At 39.7% G+C, this 17,147-nt stretch overlaps 1 protein-coding gene across 1 annotated transcript; it reads left to right on the top strand.

Annotated features, from left to right (window-relative positions):
• Positions 1-6,316: 6,316 nt before the first annotated feature.
• LSM8 (LSM8 homolog, U6 small nuclear RNA associated) lies at positions 6,317-12,485 on the top strand. Its single transcript, XM_082498575.1, has 4 exons — positions 6,317-6,439; positions 7,801-7,841; positions 9,297-9,424; positions 12,237-12,485. The coding sequence occupies exons 1-4, from the start codon at positions 6,409-6,411 to the stop codon at positions 12,325-12,327; spliced, it is 291 nt and encodes a 96-aa protein (XP_082354701.1). The 5' UTR covers positions 6,317-6,408; the 3' UTR covers positions 12,328-12,485.
• The last annotated feature ends 4,662 nt before the right edge of the window (positions 12,486-17,147 follow it).

Here is a 17,147-nt window from a genome sequence, read left to right as displayed (position 1 = left end):
CAGAATTATATTGATTTTTTAGTGCAATCTACATTATTTCTGGCAGCCGGCAGTGTGTAAGTCACCTCTGAACAGAGCCCTTTGACCATGTGCTATTCCTTTTACATGGTGATCGTGTGCTGCAGAGCAAATGAAACAAGAAGGGGAATGGGGTCAAACGGGCATCCCTGCAGAGAGTATTAAGATAAAGGACCTTATATTTAAAACTGGAAGATCTAGTCATCTTAACACAGGCTAAAGATTAGGATCAGTGCTTTTACAGGATGATGAATTATACTTTGAGAAGTAGGGAATCTATCTGAACAAAAAGCCTGCTTCATGAGAGCAATTTAGCAATTGTGATTTCAGCTATTACTGTAAAAAATTATGAACCTGACAAGCTAGTAAATGTCAGTTACTTGAAGCTTATTATTCACTTTATGTACAACAGAAATGTCTTAACACTCTGCTTTGAGCAGCTGAAAACAAGAATCCATTTGCTTTGTAATTCTGTAGTTGTAGGTACACGACCCATTAGCAATGGAATTTTCCTACCAATAGTTCATAACATCCCCTAAAATTATTATCTAAAAGCATAATGGCACTAAACTTCAACAGCTGTTTTCAGTTTCTCCTGGTAAAAAAAAAAAAAAAAAAAAAGAAATGGAAAACAGTTTGTTTTCCTGCAAACAGAAACATGCAGAGTTATTTTTTACACTAACACTTAAAGTAGGGATGTAGTAATTAAGATCACTATCATATTTTGCATATTTTAGCAAAAATTGCTGGAAAAAATACACACTTTCTCATATAAAGGAGCTCTCTGAGTAAATTATTTTTTTTTTGTAATTTTTCCCATGATAGCAGAAGTTGCTATCATAACAAACAAAATTTAGATCAGGTGTTTGTTAACACTGAGTTTCTAAAGATAAATAAAAAGCACTTTGGGACTACTCAAGCTACAGTTTTGTTTCTAATGCATTGTAACTTATATTCAGAGTCTACCAGCAATTTTCAGACTGTTAACCTTTTATAATATTTTCCAGTTGTTTCATTGCAACCCCCTGTCATTTGATATAATAAGATACTACATGAAACACATCTCAACTTAGGTTGCAGGTAGTCATGCATGAGGTGAGCAAGATCTTTCTACTTTTCTCCAGTTACCAGCTAAAATCTGTGTCCTTGCATTGCTGACAATAGATCTCCTAGAGTCTCTACAGACTCAGAGGAACAAAGCAGAGGTGAAGAGATGTTTCTGTTTTTCCTGAACACATAAACAGAAATCAATCATGTTTAGCTAGCTTGGGTGTGTATAAACTAAAGACGAGCTAACATGCCAGGCTCTTTTTATGGAGTGACATTCTGGGAATGTAGGTAAAAATCAGAGAGATCTTTGAGGCCAGAAAGTATGAGAAAGGCTGTTAGAAGGATTAAGTAAATGAAATGTGTAGGATTTGGGGGTGCTTAGTTCTCTTCTGGAGTATGCACTGTCTGATTCTTCTTCTTCATTATGTATCACTCCATTATTCCGTACCTCAGATGCTATTTTTTCTTGAGCAGCAACGAGGGGATGCAATTCTTGTTGAGCTGGCTGACAGATGTTACCAACTTGGGGGATTTTGTTACAAGAAATTTCTTATAGCGCCTGTTCGAACAGTCAGGTGATTATATTAGAGTTTCAGTTTCCAAGGACGCCTGAGGAGTAGGCCTTGCACTTTTCTCCATCTGATCTGACAGGGACATGGCCTGACGTACCATGGCACAGCAGTAGTGGTCAGGCCTCTCTCTCCTCATGCGAGAACTCCACAAAGCCATTTCACCCGTCAGCACGGCTGGGTCTATAAAACCTGGCTACTTCTTAATAACCAAGGAAAGCAAACCCACCAGAAGCTAGCGTGTTTGGGGACATGTAAAACTGATAAGCAATATACAGAGACAGCAGCAACAGACCATTCGCTCATCCTTTCCACCAGCCCTGGGCTAGATAACAAGTTTACACCCAGTAACTCCTTGCACATACACCCGACAACTACCACTGCAGGGTTTCCTTCCTGCCCTGGCAGACAATAAGGAAGCAGGAAAGTGTGCAGAGACACTCCAGGGCAAGATCAGCGGTTATATATTCTGCAGAAAGCATAACATCACTTGCCACAGCAACCTTAATGTATGGAGAATCAATTGCAGAAATAAACGGATTTTAATTACAGGAGTACATGTCATTAGCAAGTAAGCTATCTCTAGACAATGTAAGAGAAAGGGAAAGCCTTTTTACAAAGGTGGTTTTTTTCTTCAATTAATTGAGAGCTTCATGGGCATTATGCTCATATTCAGTTATATAGTGTATGCTCACATTGTTATTTAGTGTGTCCTTGAGCTGCTCTGTGGCAACCGAAGGGAAGAAACAGGCCAAAGGGTACCCAGCTGCAGGTTTCTGATCCTAAAACCAATGTTATATTGGCAACTATGGTCACCAGGAATAAAACTTGTTTGGCCTAATACAAGTGTGAACCCGTGAAATGCCCGTGTATGAGTTAGTCATCCTTAGGCTCACCTTATAGGTCTTGGACAAATGCAAACATCTTTAGAGGAAAATGCATCTCAACCTATGGTAGAAAACTAATTATTTTTCTCTGTGAAGAAGACCAGGGTGACATGCTCAGACTTAGATACTGAATTGAATTTCTACGTCTAAAGTTAGGACTCAAATGATCTTAACCAGCTACAGAGAACAGGTGCTCAAGGATGCTTATTCATTTCATCCAAAATGCCACTGGATTTCTGTACTGAAAGACTGCTTGTAATAGCAACCAGAAGCTAAGATTTCCCCCTACTGGACAAGTAGTTTAACCACAGTTTTAGACTCTTGGTGCTCTCTCTCAAGCCTAAAGAATCCATGTTTTCTCTGCATGTGCTTCAACAAAAGGGCAAATTATGGCCCCAGGTTACAACTTAGTGTACCAAACGTTGCTACTGAGAGGGAGAGGCAAGCAATATCTATATTTTTATTTTTTTCTCAAAAAAATGCAGGGATTAAATTCGAGTTTTCTACTTCCTATGTGGAGGTTTAATAGGTAAGAGGAGAATAATAGGAGTGGTGGCTTCAAACAGAAGCCTGGATTAGAACTGTGAGAATACAGGGACAGCTGCTTGCCTTCAGGAAAATGCAGAGGGAGGATGCGTAGATGAAGCCAGAAATTCTCTTTTCAGTGTTCTGAGAGTGCTAACATCTTTTAAGCACTGAGTTTGGAAAAGCCTGGATGCCCGCCTTCAGGACCCCAGACCTAAGCCTTATCCTTTGGATCTTAGTCCTTCTTTATTAAATAAGAAAAATAGTCCTTTGCTGCTTTTCAGGGACACTGTTAAAATAAACAGGAAGAGCAGAGATTCTCAGGGGATCAGATATTGAGGTAATGTCACCATGCAAGTATTTTAAGATTTTGTCTTACATCCTTGTATCCTAATGATTTCATATTCTTGGCCTTTGAAAATGTCTATCTTTATAAGGAGAAGGAAGAGCATGAAAAGGGAAAGGTCAAACCACCACCCCCCCCCCAAAAAAAAAAAATAATCTTCAGCCTCTTACATGGCATATACAATAATTATTTCCAATCCTGGTAGAAATTTTAGTGGCAGTTAAGCTTTTTATAATAAGATCTAAAGAGGATAGGCATTATGTAATGCCCAATTCTGAAAGTGTATGTTCTCTGATATCTTTTGTCATGTTTTTTATAAAAGCTGAGCCATCAGACAAATTCCCAAGAGACTACTTTACTGTAGTTACTTTCAGAGGTGCCAGGAAATGTCTATCCATTTTTTCTGGCTAATTTGCCTTAAAAAACTTCACTTTGCTTTCTCTGGAGTTGTGATGGCTACAATGTGAAAGGAAACAATTGGCACACTGGAAGGGGATGAAACAGCAGCATTCTGCTGCCCAGAAATGTTATTCCCCGCAGGAATTAAACCATGGGCTGGACACCGAGTTCCAGTTTGCACCTCTTCCCAATTTGTCCCTGGAGTCTTTACTGAAATAAAAGGAAGTTGGATTAGTACTGACAGGGATGATCTTAACTCTTAAGTAGCATCTATATAGTAAAATAAAAAAAAAAAGACCACAAAATATTTTTACAGTTGAAAGGCAGACATGCGGAAGACAGGGAAGGTGGAACTGAGATGTTTTACACATCAGTTTGGCCTCATTCGTGCCTTTATCTTTTGCTACATGATCTGAGACTTCTTTTTACGGGATTCCATCAGTTAAGGAAAAGAAAGGCTGGTACTCATCCGTGTTGAGTTATTCAGTGTTTCTTCTACAAAACTGGGAGTTGACAACTTTGAATTTTCAGTTTTTATTAAACACCTGATTCTACCTTCTAGTTATTAAAAATGCATTCTCTGAAGATTTAAGAAATTTAAAGGTGAAAGCCCTAGAAATCAAGCTAATAAAAAAATATCTCAAAGTTAATTTCCTCACATTTTTTCCAAAGTATTATTTGTGAGAGCTTTCTCCTATGAATGTCTTCTCAGTGCTTCAGCAAACCTTATCTCCTGATTATGCACAGACCTAATTTTATTTCAGACCATTTTATGAAGCCCATCACAACAACTTTTTTTCACTGAGACTGGAAAACTTTCCAGAGATTAGATTTTCTCAGTGCCATCCAAAAACTGTCAGAAAGGAGAATTCCATATTCTAAGTCCTAAGCTAATTTTCTGTCTACTGAAGGTCATGAATTTACAGTATTTTTTAAATCCAGAATTTATGTAACATTTCATTTTACAATATGCTGGACTGGAAGCGCCTGTTTATTTTCATATTTTGAAAGAGTACTTCCCACACAGTGTTACATCTGAAAAGGTTGGCATCCAGTGCAATAAACAGCCAATACTGTAAAAAAAAAGTAGGTGGAAGAAAATTTATTTTAATGTGACTTCATGAAGACTATTTCAGCAGGGGTGCTGAAACAAAAGCATTGAGCCCACGCTTTGAGAAGGTTGGTAGATGGACTGTTGTAAGAGGTCATACGTGTGTTTAGGCATCACCAACAGACTGCTACATGACTAAATACCATTAGAGGGATGCATTTATGACTTTGAATGTATTGCGACGCAGAGGATGCCTGTATGTGCAACATATTGCAGTATGCTTCTGAAAGCCTGTTGCATACTATCTCCCACAAAGATGGCTAAAGCACCAGGCTTAATTTAGTAGCTCAATGTGGTTCTATTACTGAATGTCTGAACTTAATTTCCTCGAGATATTTCTTCTTGTGAGAAGTACATCTGGTGCCCTACATTCCTGAAAATTGGCTTCCAGTGAATCCAGCAGATTTCATACACTCCATCTCACAGGACTCTGAGACTGAGGAACCACTGCGTGCATCACGTGGACTAACCAGAAAGTATGGAAGACAGTAATAATCAGGGATGCATCAGAAGAATTAACGGGCCACCAGAAGGGAAAGGGAAGAATGCTTGTAACAGATAAAGGTATACAAAATTGAAAAGCAGGAGTTCTTCAGGACATCCCTATTTGCCATTCCCACATTTACAGATTATGGCAAAAAGAGATTCCTGCAAACTTAAAATCCAAACTTCTGCTTAAGAATCACCACTTACTTGACACTGCACATCTTTTTAAAAAGGTGAATAGTTTTGCTTGGATTGCATTTCCCTTGAAAGAAGTGGCACAGCTCTCCACTTCTAGACCACAGCCAGGACCCAAGCAGGTGGCTTGGCACTCATCTGTGTGGGATCTGGGTGCAAAAAAAGAACACCCTCCCCCAGCCATACCCAGGCACCCACCATTTCCTACAGAAAGCGCCTCTACATGGGACTTCAATAAAGACTGCAAGTCTGTCCCCGGGTACCCATCCCACAGGCCTGCCGCGAGGCTCTGCGCTTCCAGTCAGTGCGGAGGAGCAGCAGCCAGGCCTCCTTCCTACCCACCTCACACCGGCGGCCCGCCGGGAACCAAAGGAGGTATACACGCCTCCCGTATTAGCAAGAGGTACGCTACGCCCCCCCAACTCCCCTCCAAACACCCGGGGGAGTCCTGTGAAGGACGACGACGGCTCACACTGCGCCTGCGCCTCCTGCCCCCGCCCACCCAGCGGATGGTTCCATGTGCCGCGGGAGAGGGGGAGCAGCGTAACTCCCCCCCGCGGAACCCTCGGCCATCACTACTTGGTACAGCCTACCCGCACCTCCTTGCCGACGCCTGCCTTTCTGCGCATGCGCACATGCTGCCGCGCCCGCGCCGTTCGAAACCTGCCTCCCCCCCCGCCGGACCTGTGCGCCTGCGCGTCGGAGTCGCGCGTCAGCGGCGTGCGCCGGAGGTGGCGGCGGCGGGAGTCTCGTCGCCGCCGTCTCGCGGGAGGTGGCTGCCGGCGCCGGAGTGAGGCGAAGTGAAGCGCGGGAGCCGTCGCCATGACCTCCGCTTTGGAGAACTACATCAACCGTATCCTTCCGGCGGGCGGAAATGTTTCGAGGCGGCCCCAGGGGCGGCGGGAGCGGGCCTTCCCTCTGCTTGGCGCCCGCGGGCGTGAGGGGAGGCCGGGTGCGGGGTGTCCTGCGGCCTGGCGGCGCTGAGGGCCGGGCGGCGCCTGGCCCCGGGGTCTGGTAGCTGCAGCACGGCGCGAGGTTGGGCGCCGGAGCTGCTGCGGGGATCGCGTACCTCCGGGCCCGGCAAGGTGTGGGCTGCCGGGAGATTCCCAGCCCTAGGCAGGGTGCTGAAGGGCCTGTGAAAGCGTGTCGGCCGGGGCCTCTGGCCTCCTGCATCCCGCTCCCGCGGGCGGCCGTGTTGCTTGGGGCCTTCCCTGCTTGGCTGTGTCGGTTTCTCTTTACATATGACTGGCTCGGCAGGTATAACGGAGGTTACAGGAGACCCAAAGAATAGGGTCCCCTGCAGCCTCCGGTGCTGCAAACCTGGTCCTTGCTTGGTCTGTGATGAGATTCACAATGGGCCTGGCCTCTTAAAGGGCTCTTAACACGTGTTACCAGCTTTACGTCATTTGCTCTAAAGCTGTGAGTTAGTGTTCTTAGAATCATAGAATCATCTATTCTAGGTTGGAGAGGACCTTTAAGATCATCAAGTCCAACCATCAACCTAACACTGCCAACACCACAACTAAACCATGTCCCTAAGCACCACATCTACCTGTCTTTTAAATAGTTCCAGGGATGGCAATTCCACCACTTCCCTGGGCAGCCTGTTCCAATGTTTCATAACCCTTTCAGTGAATAAATTTTTCCTAATGTCCAGTTTAAACCTTCCGTGATGTAACTTAAGGCCGTTTCTTCTTGGAATCCTTTTCTTGCTAGTTTTTTGTACCCCTAATAGCCAATAGGCATTTTCAATTTTATTAACAAACAGTAAGATACTAACCCCAAATCATTCAGGATGATGGATATACGATCATAAAATTGGGATAGGATGCCAGATTCGGGATCCCCACTGGTAAGCTGTTTTTACGGACTTACCTTGAAGTATTTATAAACCTGTTTATGCTATTTCAATTTTAAGGTAGTGCAGTTAGTAATAGGAAGAGAGGTGAACTCAAATCTTTGGTCTGCTTTTAATGGTGTTCATGTCTTTTTACTCGATGGTTGGGTAAAGTGAAACTTTAAACAGGTGGTCATAAAAAATACTATGTTGTCAAATGTTGCTATCAGCTGTTGTTTTTATTTTTAAAAAAAAGAAATCCTGATAGGCTTTTCTGGCTCTTAAAGGCTCTTAAAACTTGTATTACACATGGATGTTTCAGAAAATGTTAATGGTTCTATTTCAGATATCTAAACATTTCCTTAATGAACTATCAGGTACTGTTGCAGTAATTACTTCTGATGGAAGAATGATTGTGGTGAGACTTGTTTTTTTTTTTATTTATTTATTTATTTATTTTTTATTTTATTTGCCCCCATGAAGACTTTCCATCATGGCAATAAAGAAACTGTGCTATGATACTATCGCTTATATGTTCACACCTTTACAAACTTTTTATTTTTAAAGCTTTGTGGCCATTATTTTATGCTGTATGATTTAAACACGTGCTGATTCTTGCCTGTCAGCTTTGTCCATTGATAAACTTGTGCGTGCAAATGCTTTGACGTTTTGTCAAATGGCCTTTTCCATAGGAATGCACAGGAAAATGTATTTCTTTTTCTGTTCAGTGATTTGGTTTCCATCTAGAATGTCGTCTTTGTTCTGTAAGCTCTTCAACTTTCATGCTAAAACCATTTCTTCCCTGTGCTTTTAAAAGAACATCAGCTGATAATTGCTGAAGAATTTTTCTGGGGTTCTGTTTAAGCCTGAAAAGCTGAGGATTGGCAAACTTATATATTGAGTGTATAGTGTTCTGGTTTTCTTGCTTCTGTGTTGTTGTTTGTTTTTTTTTTTTTCTTGTATTGCCCCCCATCTCTAATTCTTCTGTGTTTTGAGTTTAACTTAATGGTATGGTCATTGCACAAGGTTTATATCTTTCTGTCTACTTAGCTTTGTGTGGCCTCTGGAAAGAGAAAGCAGTACTTTTAGCAGGAAAATACTAACAGCACCAAGTCTTCTGCCTGGTTGGAGTTAGTCTGGTAAACTTTGTGTTGTGATACAAGATACATTCAAATCTTTTTGGTAGAAAGTAATTGGTATACATGACTCATTGTTACATGGTTAAATGATATAAATGATTATTACCGCTGTTTGAATGATGGTGTTTTACAGGAGTTTAAATTTCTTAATCAATTACTGGTGGTAAACTACACAAATCAATTACATTATCATTTTTCCAAACGCTTATAGAAGTGGCACAGAAATTCTTTTTGTGTGTTTTTTATTTTTTTTTTTAATAATTTTGTGGAACCAAGCTAATCTTCTTCAAAGAGATACCACTTAAAATTGTACATTAAGAATGATTTCAATATCGTTGACTACAAAACTCTATTTTTTCTGTTCTTTGTTTTAATTAATTATTTATTTGATTTCTGGAAACTTCCAATACAAGGAAGACTAAAATAGTGTAGAAATAGTAAAATTAGCTGTCTAGAGGGCCATCATTGGTAAAAGGGAAACTTTACTTCTTTTAATGCTAAAGGTTACTGTAGCTTTTAGCGTGAACACTCTGTAATAAATATAAATACTTTTTAAAATTGATTATTGCTTTTAAAGTTTCATTCTCCAGCTGTTTGTGTTTAACAATAAAACCTAAGTAGAGCATCTGTTCTGTAGTACCTTAGTATTGCTACCTTGTTTAAGATATCCTTGAGAGCAAAGATGATAAATTTAAAAGGTGATTGGAGTCCTTTATTTTTGTGTGTTTTTTCAGGGAACCCTTAAAGGTTTTGATCAGACCATTAACTTGATTTTGGATGAAAGCCATGAACGAGTGTTCAGTTCATCACAAGGAGTTGAGCAAGTAGTGCTAGGATTATACATTGTAAGAGGTGATAACGTGTAAGTATAGCATATTCTTGTTTAAACCAATTAATAAAAAATTTTATGTGTGTGTATATATACAATGTATCTGTATACATCTTGATAGCCCCAGGCATCTTGTGTCATTGTATCTGTGGGTAGCGCTGATAGTACTGTCAAAGCTGAGGCATATGAAATAGCAAATATCTATGCTGCTGTTACAGAATTGGTTACATTGTAATGTGAAGATATTGTTAGTCTAGATTTGCTGAGCTGTAAATTAACCAGCCCATGTACTGATAGCAACCTAGGAAAAGTCAGTCTAAAACTCAGCATTTTCCTTTCTTGAGTTGAGAGGCATTGTGTAGATGTTCTTTATTCTAGTCTGTGAAAGGCAGGATCCATTGACCAACATGTGAGCCTGGATAGCAATTTTAATCTTCTAATTCTAATGGATATTTCTGTACAAAGAAATGTCCAGATGTAGATTTATGTTTAGGTGTGTTTATCTAACATCATTGAGAAAGTGGATCATATTGGAAGGATTTCATCACTTTTGATTCAAGCTTTTAAACAAAAATAAATAAATTGATAAATGTACAAAGCTAGGGCTAAGCATCCTACTCTACCAGTAACTTTTCATTCAAATAGTACGAATGTGTATAAAAAGCCAAATAATTGTTTACTATTTCACTTTTTCACCATACCAGGCTGCCACATTACTCAAATATACTTGAATTATTATTTCATAGAAATTATTCTATTTTTTGTAGCCTCAACAAACTCGGAACTATATTAGAAGGAATAATTCTGTATTAATGCAACTCAACATACTGAAATTCAGCATCCTTATAGGAAGAAGAAAAAAGAAACAACAGTGAAGTAGCGGTAACTTCAAAATAGGCGAATGTCAGAAAATAGAGAAGCTATTGAAAAATAAAATAAAAGAAACAGTCATGGGATAAAATGCTTCCAGGCATTCCATTGTGCATCACTAGAAGCTTGCTGTGAATATGCAGCATCAATCAGAAAAACTCGATATGGTTCAAAAGCAAGTAAAGGTTGTTAGAAGGAAAAAGACAACTTTGGTTTTAGAGGTATATGATGAATTAGGAAAACCAGAAAAGATATGAGTACTAGAAAGTTATGTGTAAAACTGTAATAAAATTATGAAGAAAAGCTCGTTAAAAATCCCAAACCTCTTAAATACACGTGTGTTTGTTTTGTTGTGTGAGAAGCAGAAAGCCTATGAAAGAGACATCAGGAGTAGCAGATATTGTTTGCTCCTTTTACATCGAGGAGAATGAGATCTCTGATGAAAAAGCTGTACTTCTAAATGTGAACTAGAGAGAAAGTTATGTTTTGGTATCTTATAGACAGTTTTTAACCTAATGAAGTGTTTTAAATTGAAGTGTCGCTTTGGAAAAAGCTAATAGCAATGAGCATCCAGGATCAAGTTCTTTTTACGCAAGAATTCTGAAGGCGTTCAAATTTGAAATGAGGTTTCATGCTGGTCAGTACTTGAATATTCAATTGGCATAAGCAGTTTACATTTGTGTTGTCTAAGCTCCTAACACAGTGAAGATCTAGGCAGTGATGGAACTGAACAAGCTACTCAGCTGGCTGGATTTCTGTTTTGAGGCAAGCTGAATTCCTCTTTAGTTTCCACTGACTGTCACGGGAACCTAGACAGCTGTATTGGGATGTCTTACTCTTAAGCTCAGTCTCACCCTGGTCTCTGGCAATTTTTTTTTTTATACCAATTCACTGGGAAGAAAGAATATTAGGAAGAAAACTAAAACGGCAGACATTGTCATGTCATTGCATAAACACGTATGCCACCATCTTTAGAGAGGTGCAGTATGAAAATGCATGAAGAGCGTAAGTGAGAATAACTAGGCCTATGAAATGTTTTCTATCAAGGAAAGGCTGAATAGGCGAGGGCTCTTCAGTTTGGAAAAGGCATAGCTATAGTGGTTATTGGTTGCTGTGAAATCAGGAGTAGTGGAAGGAGATTGGAAGATAATTGCTTTATTTAAATTCCTCTTTTTTTCTGTTGTTGAAAATGGAAGATAATCCAACAAGTTATGTATAAAGGTATTTCATTGCACACAGTAAAACTTAATTGTGGAACTCACTGCTGCAGGATGTAGAAAAAAAACCCGAAATAGAAATGTGTTCAGAAAGCTATTGAACGGATTAATATAGCATAGTCAGTTCATTTTGTGGATACAGCCACTAGCTCATAAATCTCTGAAGTGGTGAATAGAAGGGTATGCCAGAACAATTAGACTCTTTGTTCTTATGCTCCTCTGAGTTAGTTCCCACCCTGAGCTACTATGACTTCTATTATCTTAACCTTCTTTTCTCTTTAAAGCAATTTTACCAGGTCCCCTAGCATTTTAGTCTAGGTAAGTCTTACAATAGCATAGGTTAAATGCTATGTATTTTCCCTTGGATAAATTAATAACATTTTACTAGTCTGTGTTAAAGGAAATTGTCTTGCTTATCTGATGCCATATGTACTTAAAAATTGCTACAGTTAGACATTACTCTTGAAAAGGTCTTTTGTCTGAAAGGTTTCTAGTTCTTGTTTCAGAGGCTAACCTACTGCATAAAACAGATCAGTAGTATTTGGTTCTGATAACCTATATCTTAAAAAAAACAAACAAACAAACAAAAAACCCCAAACCCCACCAAAACTTCCCTTAGACTTTACTTATAGCCATCAAAATTTGAAGTTCAAAGTTCTACAATTAAAAAAAAAAGTTTTCACTAGCAAGTTAATTTTGTAGCTTTCTAGATTTGTACCAAGGAATTTCAACAAATGATAACCTGTTTTTTATTGCAGTGCTGTCATTGGTGAAATTGATGAAGAGACAGATTCAGCTCTTGACTTGGGGAATATTCGAGCAGAACCTTTAAACTCAGTTGTGCATTGAAAAGGTGGAAATGCACAGGGACTTTGTAAATCTTTGGTTGTACAGACCTATTTAACAATGTCGACGATTTTTACAAATTGTGTTTAATTTGTTTAGTCACCAGTTTTTTAATATGAATATGTTGTAGTTTTGCATGTAAATTAAAGTTTCTACATTTTACTAAAGATGCTTTCATTGAATTTCCTTTGGGTTTCATGCTGCATTATGTCACTATAAAATACTTACTGGGAAATGCAAGCAATATCAGTGATAGTCCTGATATTGTGTATATATATATATACACCTCATTTTTAAAATAAGATCTGATTCCTAAAGATAAATCAAAGTTTTCTGTGTTAACTCAGGATTATATGGAGGTAGATTGTGTAATAGTCAATTTAACCATCTCTAAACGTAGTTCTGGCTGTAAGTAGAAAACTGGTTTTTGTGATTTTTGATTTTTTTTTTTTTTTAATGTGTGTGTAGTGTCGAAAGCAGGAATGTTGAAATCTTTCACAGTCAAATTAATAACTTATACATGTATAATAGGGTTTTTTGTTGTTTATCAAACATTGTTCTCTAGTCCCCAAGACTCTACGGGAGGTGCAGGAGTTCTTAGTGCCTTAGCGCTTCCAGACAAATTAAATTGGAGTAAGACTTTTGAGCAGAAACATAGAACCTAAACCAAATATACACATTTATTTGAAGCCCATTAAATTCCAGACCAACTAATTCTCTAGCTTCACCTAGCAGCTGTCGTGTTGCTCAAAATTTGGGTAAGGTCTATAGAAAGAGAATTGTGTGTTTGCTAATACGTTGCCATTGTTTTGCTAGAGTGCCATTTAGAAGATATAGGAGTACTTTAGATATAGAAATTATTTCTTTTGAATGAAATTTGCCTTACTGTTGAATGTAAAGATTACACATAATCATAACTGACCTCCTCTTATACATCAACAGCCAAGTTAAGTGGGACAAACTATGTGCAGTATAGTGTGTTTTAGGCCACGTGCTGTTCACTACCCAGCAGAAATACTGGTGTGGTGGCAGCAAGAGGAAGTCAGTACTGTTGGACAGAGCTGTTTTCCTTGTCCTCTAGTGTGCCAGCAGGCTCCATATATAAGTGTGCTGTTGGGGGGGGGGGAAATAAAGTGCATATTTGGGTTTTTTATATTTAATATTTAGTGGGATTTGGTATTTTTCATTCCAAGTACACTGTTTGTAAACAAAATGCATTGAACTGAAGAAATTTGTTCCCATGAAATCTGGGTCTCAATTCTTGTAGCTTCCAGCTTGTTTTCTGGGACTGTTCTTGGTGGAGCATGTGAAGCCCAGCCAACCTTTTTCACCTTTATCCACCTTGTGACCTAGTAAAATGATCTCTTGGAGTTTTCTGTCCACAATTCTGCAGGGAAGTGCTGAGCAGACATTGAATAAAGCAAATCAGGGCTTTTGTGTGATTACTGAAAGTCAGTCAAGTCTGGCTCTAATTCATTATGTCAAAAGAATCGATCAGTTTCATTAAACAGTCAACAAATTGTGTATAATGGAAATCCTTTTTGCTACTGAAACACTTGATACCGGCGCAAGAGAAGAGAAAATACAGAAAATGAATTGTATTGATAAAAGGCAAATGAAGCAGATAACGTAAATACTTTAGGGCTCAGCAGAAAAAAATGCAGAGGCAAAGAGCAGAATCAAGATGAGATGGTTTTAAATGCACTAGTTAGCCTTGGATGTGTTAGGAGAGTTATGGTTTAAATACATAGGTTGAATACTTGTAGAAGCACTGGAACGATGAAGGAAATCGGTTACTTTATAGCTGACGAATTACATTTGAAGCTGAGTTATGGAATTAACGTTAATGCATATGGAGACCATCTGCTTCGAGCACATCGTTTGCAATGCAGTTCCTTGGTCTTTTGTTTGGTTGAGGTCTTAAAATATTATGAACTACTGATGTTAGTTGAAACTGTTTTCCCTGTCCTTGAAGTGATGATTTCAGATGCAAAGCTGGAACCAAGGTGGTGAAGCTGATCAGTAAAATCCAGGAACTGGCCAGGTGAGAATTCTGAGTAGTCCAGGAATTGCTGAAGCAGGAAAAACATGATCTGGAAAATAGCTTTACACAGGTAGGTGTTTAAAACACAGATTGCAAACCCTCTCGTCTTCCCTTCAGGTGAGTGACCTCTTGCATGCACTTTTTCTGGCCCTGTGAACTCGTGTACAGGGTGTGGGGGGGCTACAGCTTAAAGAAATTGAGAAGTGTCTCCACTCACAGGCCAACCTAAACTTAGGGTGTTTTCCAAGGGATTGAGAAAGAGTGTTTAAACTCCCTTTCAGAAAGGGATCCTAACAAAAATTGGCTGCACAAAGCCCAATTGGGTTGATATGCAGGACATTGCCTATCTCAATGCAGAAGAACGAATTTGACAAAGGATGGCCAGCTCGCAGGTCTGACTGGAACTGCGGGCAGTAATTCAGCACTGCTGAGACAGAGCCTCAGATGCTGAGGAGGTATGAAAGAGAACTGGAATGGAAAAAGAGGACCACGGGTCATTATTTTGTGTTGAGCAGGGCTATGCCGGTTGGTGTGTGCCAGCTGGCTCGGGAAACGTTCTCCCTGCTGTTTTCTCACTGCTTGTAGAGATGTAGCAAAGCAAATGTCTCCTAGGAGATGAGGAGTAGCATTGTCTGCAAAAAGCCTCTGTGTTACTCTTACTGGAGGGAAAAGTACTCTCAACAAAAGAAGATTAATTCCCTTTTCAGACTTGAAGGTGTGCCCAGTGAGTATGACTGTCAGGTGGTTTCTTGGGGTACATGAAGAGCCCTGCTGAGATGATAGGAAAAGGGGGTCGTAGTCCATAGTGTTCTTGGAAACGGTCTTTTCCTGTTAACCACCTAGATTAAAGATCCAATAAATAACAGGTGATGTTTAGTAAAATCCATCGAGTCCTTGCAGAGTAATAAACCAAATTTTACAAAGCTGAGCAGGGCAGAGAAAGGTGATGCTAAGGACAAAAGGAAGTAACGCTGAATTGGAGGTAATCGTCATATTCCATTAAGTTTCCTGCATTGCCCTAGGTTGGTCACTTCCTCCTTTTGTTTGTTGAATAGAGATCTTGGAGTGAAAGGACAAGTCTTGGCTAGTACTGGAAAAGGATGACTCCAGTGAAATCACTGAGCTGGCTTATGAAAAGATTAATTGTATTCATTTGGTGTGCATGAAGCAACGCAGAAGCCATCTTCTGTGATCCAAGGGCAACTTCCCTGGTTGCAATCTACATGAAGTATCTCCGTGTCCACTTCACATATTTGCAATCAAAGTTCTTCAAGTATTACATGGGCCATGGGCAGGTTACTGGATTGAAAGAACAGGGATTCTGTTTTGAGGACTTATTCCGACACTGGAGAATTTCTGTACAACTCAACCTTTGCCATCAACTATAGCCTGTTATCTGTAGTCCCTGGAGTTAGTGTTTATTCTTCAATCCATTTTATAAGTAAAGCAGCTGAGAGACATTTCAAATACACTGTGCTAGAGCTGAAGATAAAATACGGGTGGTTTGTATGATAGATTTATCTCCTGGTCACTGCCATGCGACTTTCATAGCAAACGTACCCGATCTGTCTGCGTGAGTGGGTGCTTTGTGCCTGTGATAGTATAATTCCACCTCTTAGTCTCTGCTGCATGAAGCTGCACTCTGCTAAGAATTTTGTTCTGCAGATTCACGCAGAAATGATCCTAAGTAGCAGCATTGTGTTCTCCATGCATTGGTAATGAAAGGATTTAATTTATTCCATGGTCGACGTGACAAATACCAAGCCATGAGCTGTTGTTCCTTTAGGAATTAAATGACAACGACTGTAAAGGCACTTCTCAAGAAGGTAGAAGCCTCAGTTTGAAGAGACTTGGAAACTACAAACGTGAGTCATGCCAGTGAAACATCAGGATGGTTAGTGCTTGCTAGTTGTATTTGGTCTATGGTACATTTTGGCACCTGTGTATGCAACTCTACTAATTTTTAACAATTGTGTTCTTATTTCTGATTTCCAGAAAGGAAAACTTAAGGGTAAACTGCAGTTTATTGATGAGAATAATGAAAATGAGTCTGTGGATTTTCTTTTTTTTTTTTTTTGAAGTGGAAGCATTCTTCAGTCGCAGTAAAGATCCAGAACAGCTGTGTCATATCAGTCTTTGCCTCATTATTTAAGCAACAGAGAAGCTTACTTCATGTATCAGGTGTTCACAGACAAAAAACCACAAAACCCAGCTTCGCCCAAAGGTGATATCTGTACAGACCAAGCCTTGAGGTCAGGGAGGGAAGACTTGTACCAGGCTTAGGTTAAAAACATATGACAGAAGATAGTCAAGAGCCAAACATTTGTCCTGGCAGTCCTGTTCCCAATAGCCTCTTCCAGTGTGCTATATTCTGTCTTAGGGCCCTTTTCAGGGGCCCTCTTTTATTTTTTTTTTACAGTAATTTTTACAGTAATGGCAGAAATGCTGACATTTCTTCCAGTAGCAGCATCTTCACTGAAGAAAATAAAAGCTCTGCCGACGAAGGTGGAAATCAAAGCTGAAGATACAATAGCATTCAGGCTTTTGCCAAGAGCTACTTGCCAGCACTAAAAGCCTGACCTTATCTAGGCGGTAATATCTTCCTTCCTGGAGCCTTGCAGCACGTTCCAGGAACTCTGGAACTTGCGTTGAACGACGTGCTGCTGCTGTTCAGCCTTACATCAGTAGCGGTGCCACCAAATGCCAAGAAATGTCACTCAATGCTGAACTTCTTGCCTGCTACTTGCACTTTTAGGTAAAAGGTGTTTTGTTACTCAAG

Source organism: Vanellus vanellus (assembly GCF_965231255.1).
Source record: "Vanellus vanellus genome assembly, chromosome: 1".
In the NCBI taxonomy this organism is placed as follows: domain Eukaryota; kingdom Metazoa; phylum Chordata; class Aves; order Charadriiformes; family Charadriidae; genus Vanellus; species Vanellus vanellus.
Note: the sequence above shows the minus strand (reverse complement) of the source record. Positions and strands in the feature narration are given on the sequence as shown.

Excerpts from the sequence above, each read along its gene's own strand:
- LSM8 (XM_082498575.1), top strand. The coding sequence starts at position 6,409 with ATGACCTCCGCTTTGGAGAACTACATCAACC. Across the intron at positions 6,440-7,800 it reads TTTGGAGAACTACATCAACC|GTACTGTTGCAGTAATTACT; the intron begins GTATCCTTCCGG and ends ATGAACTATCAG. Across the intron at positions 9,425-12,236 it reads ATTGTAAGAGGTGATAACGT|TGCTGTCATTGGTGAAATTG; the intron begins GTAAGTATAGCA and ends TTTTTATTGCAG.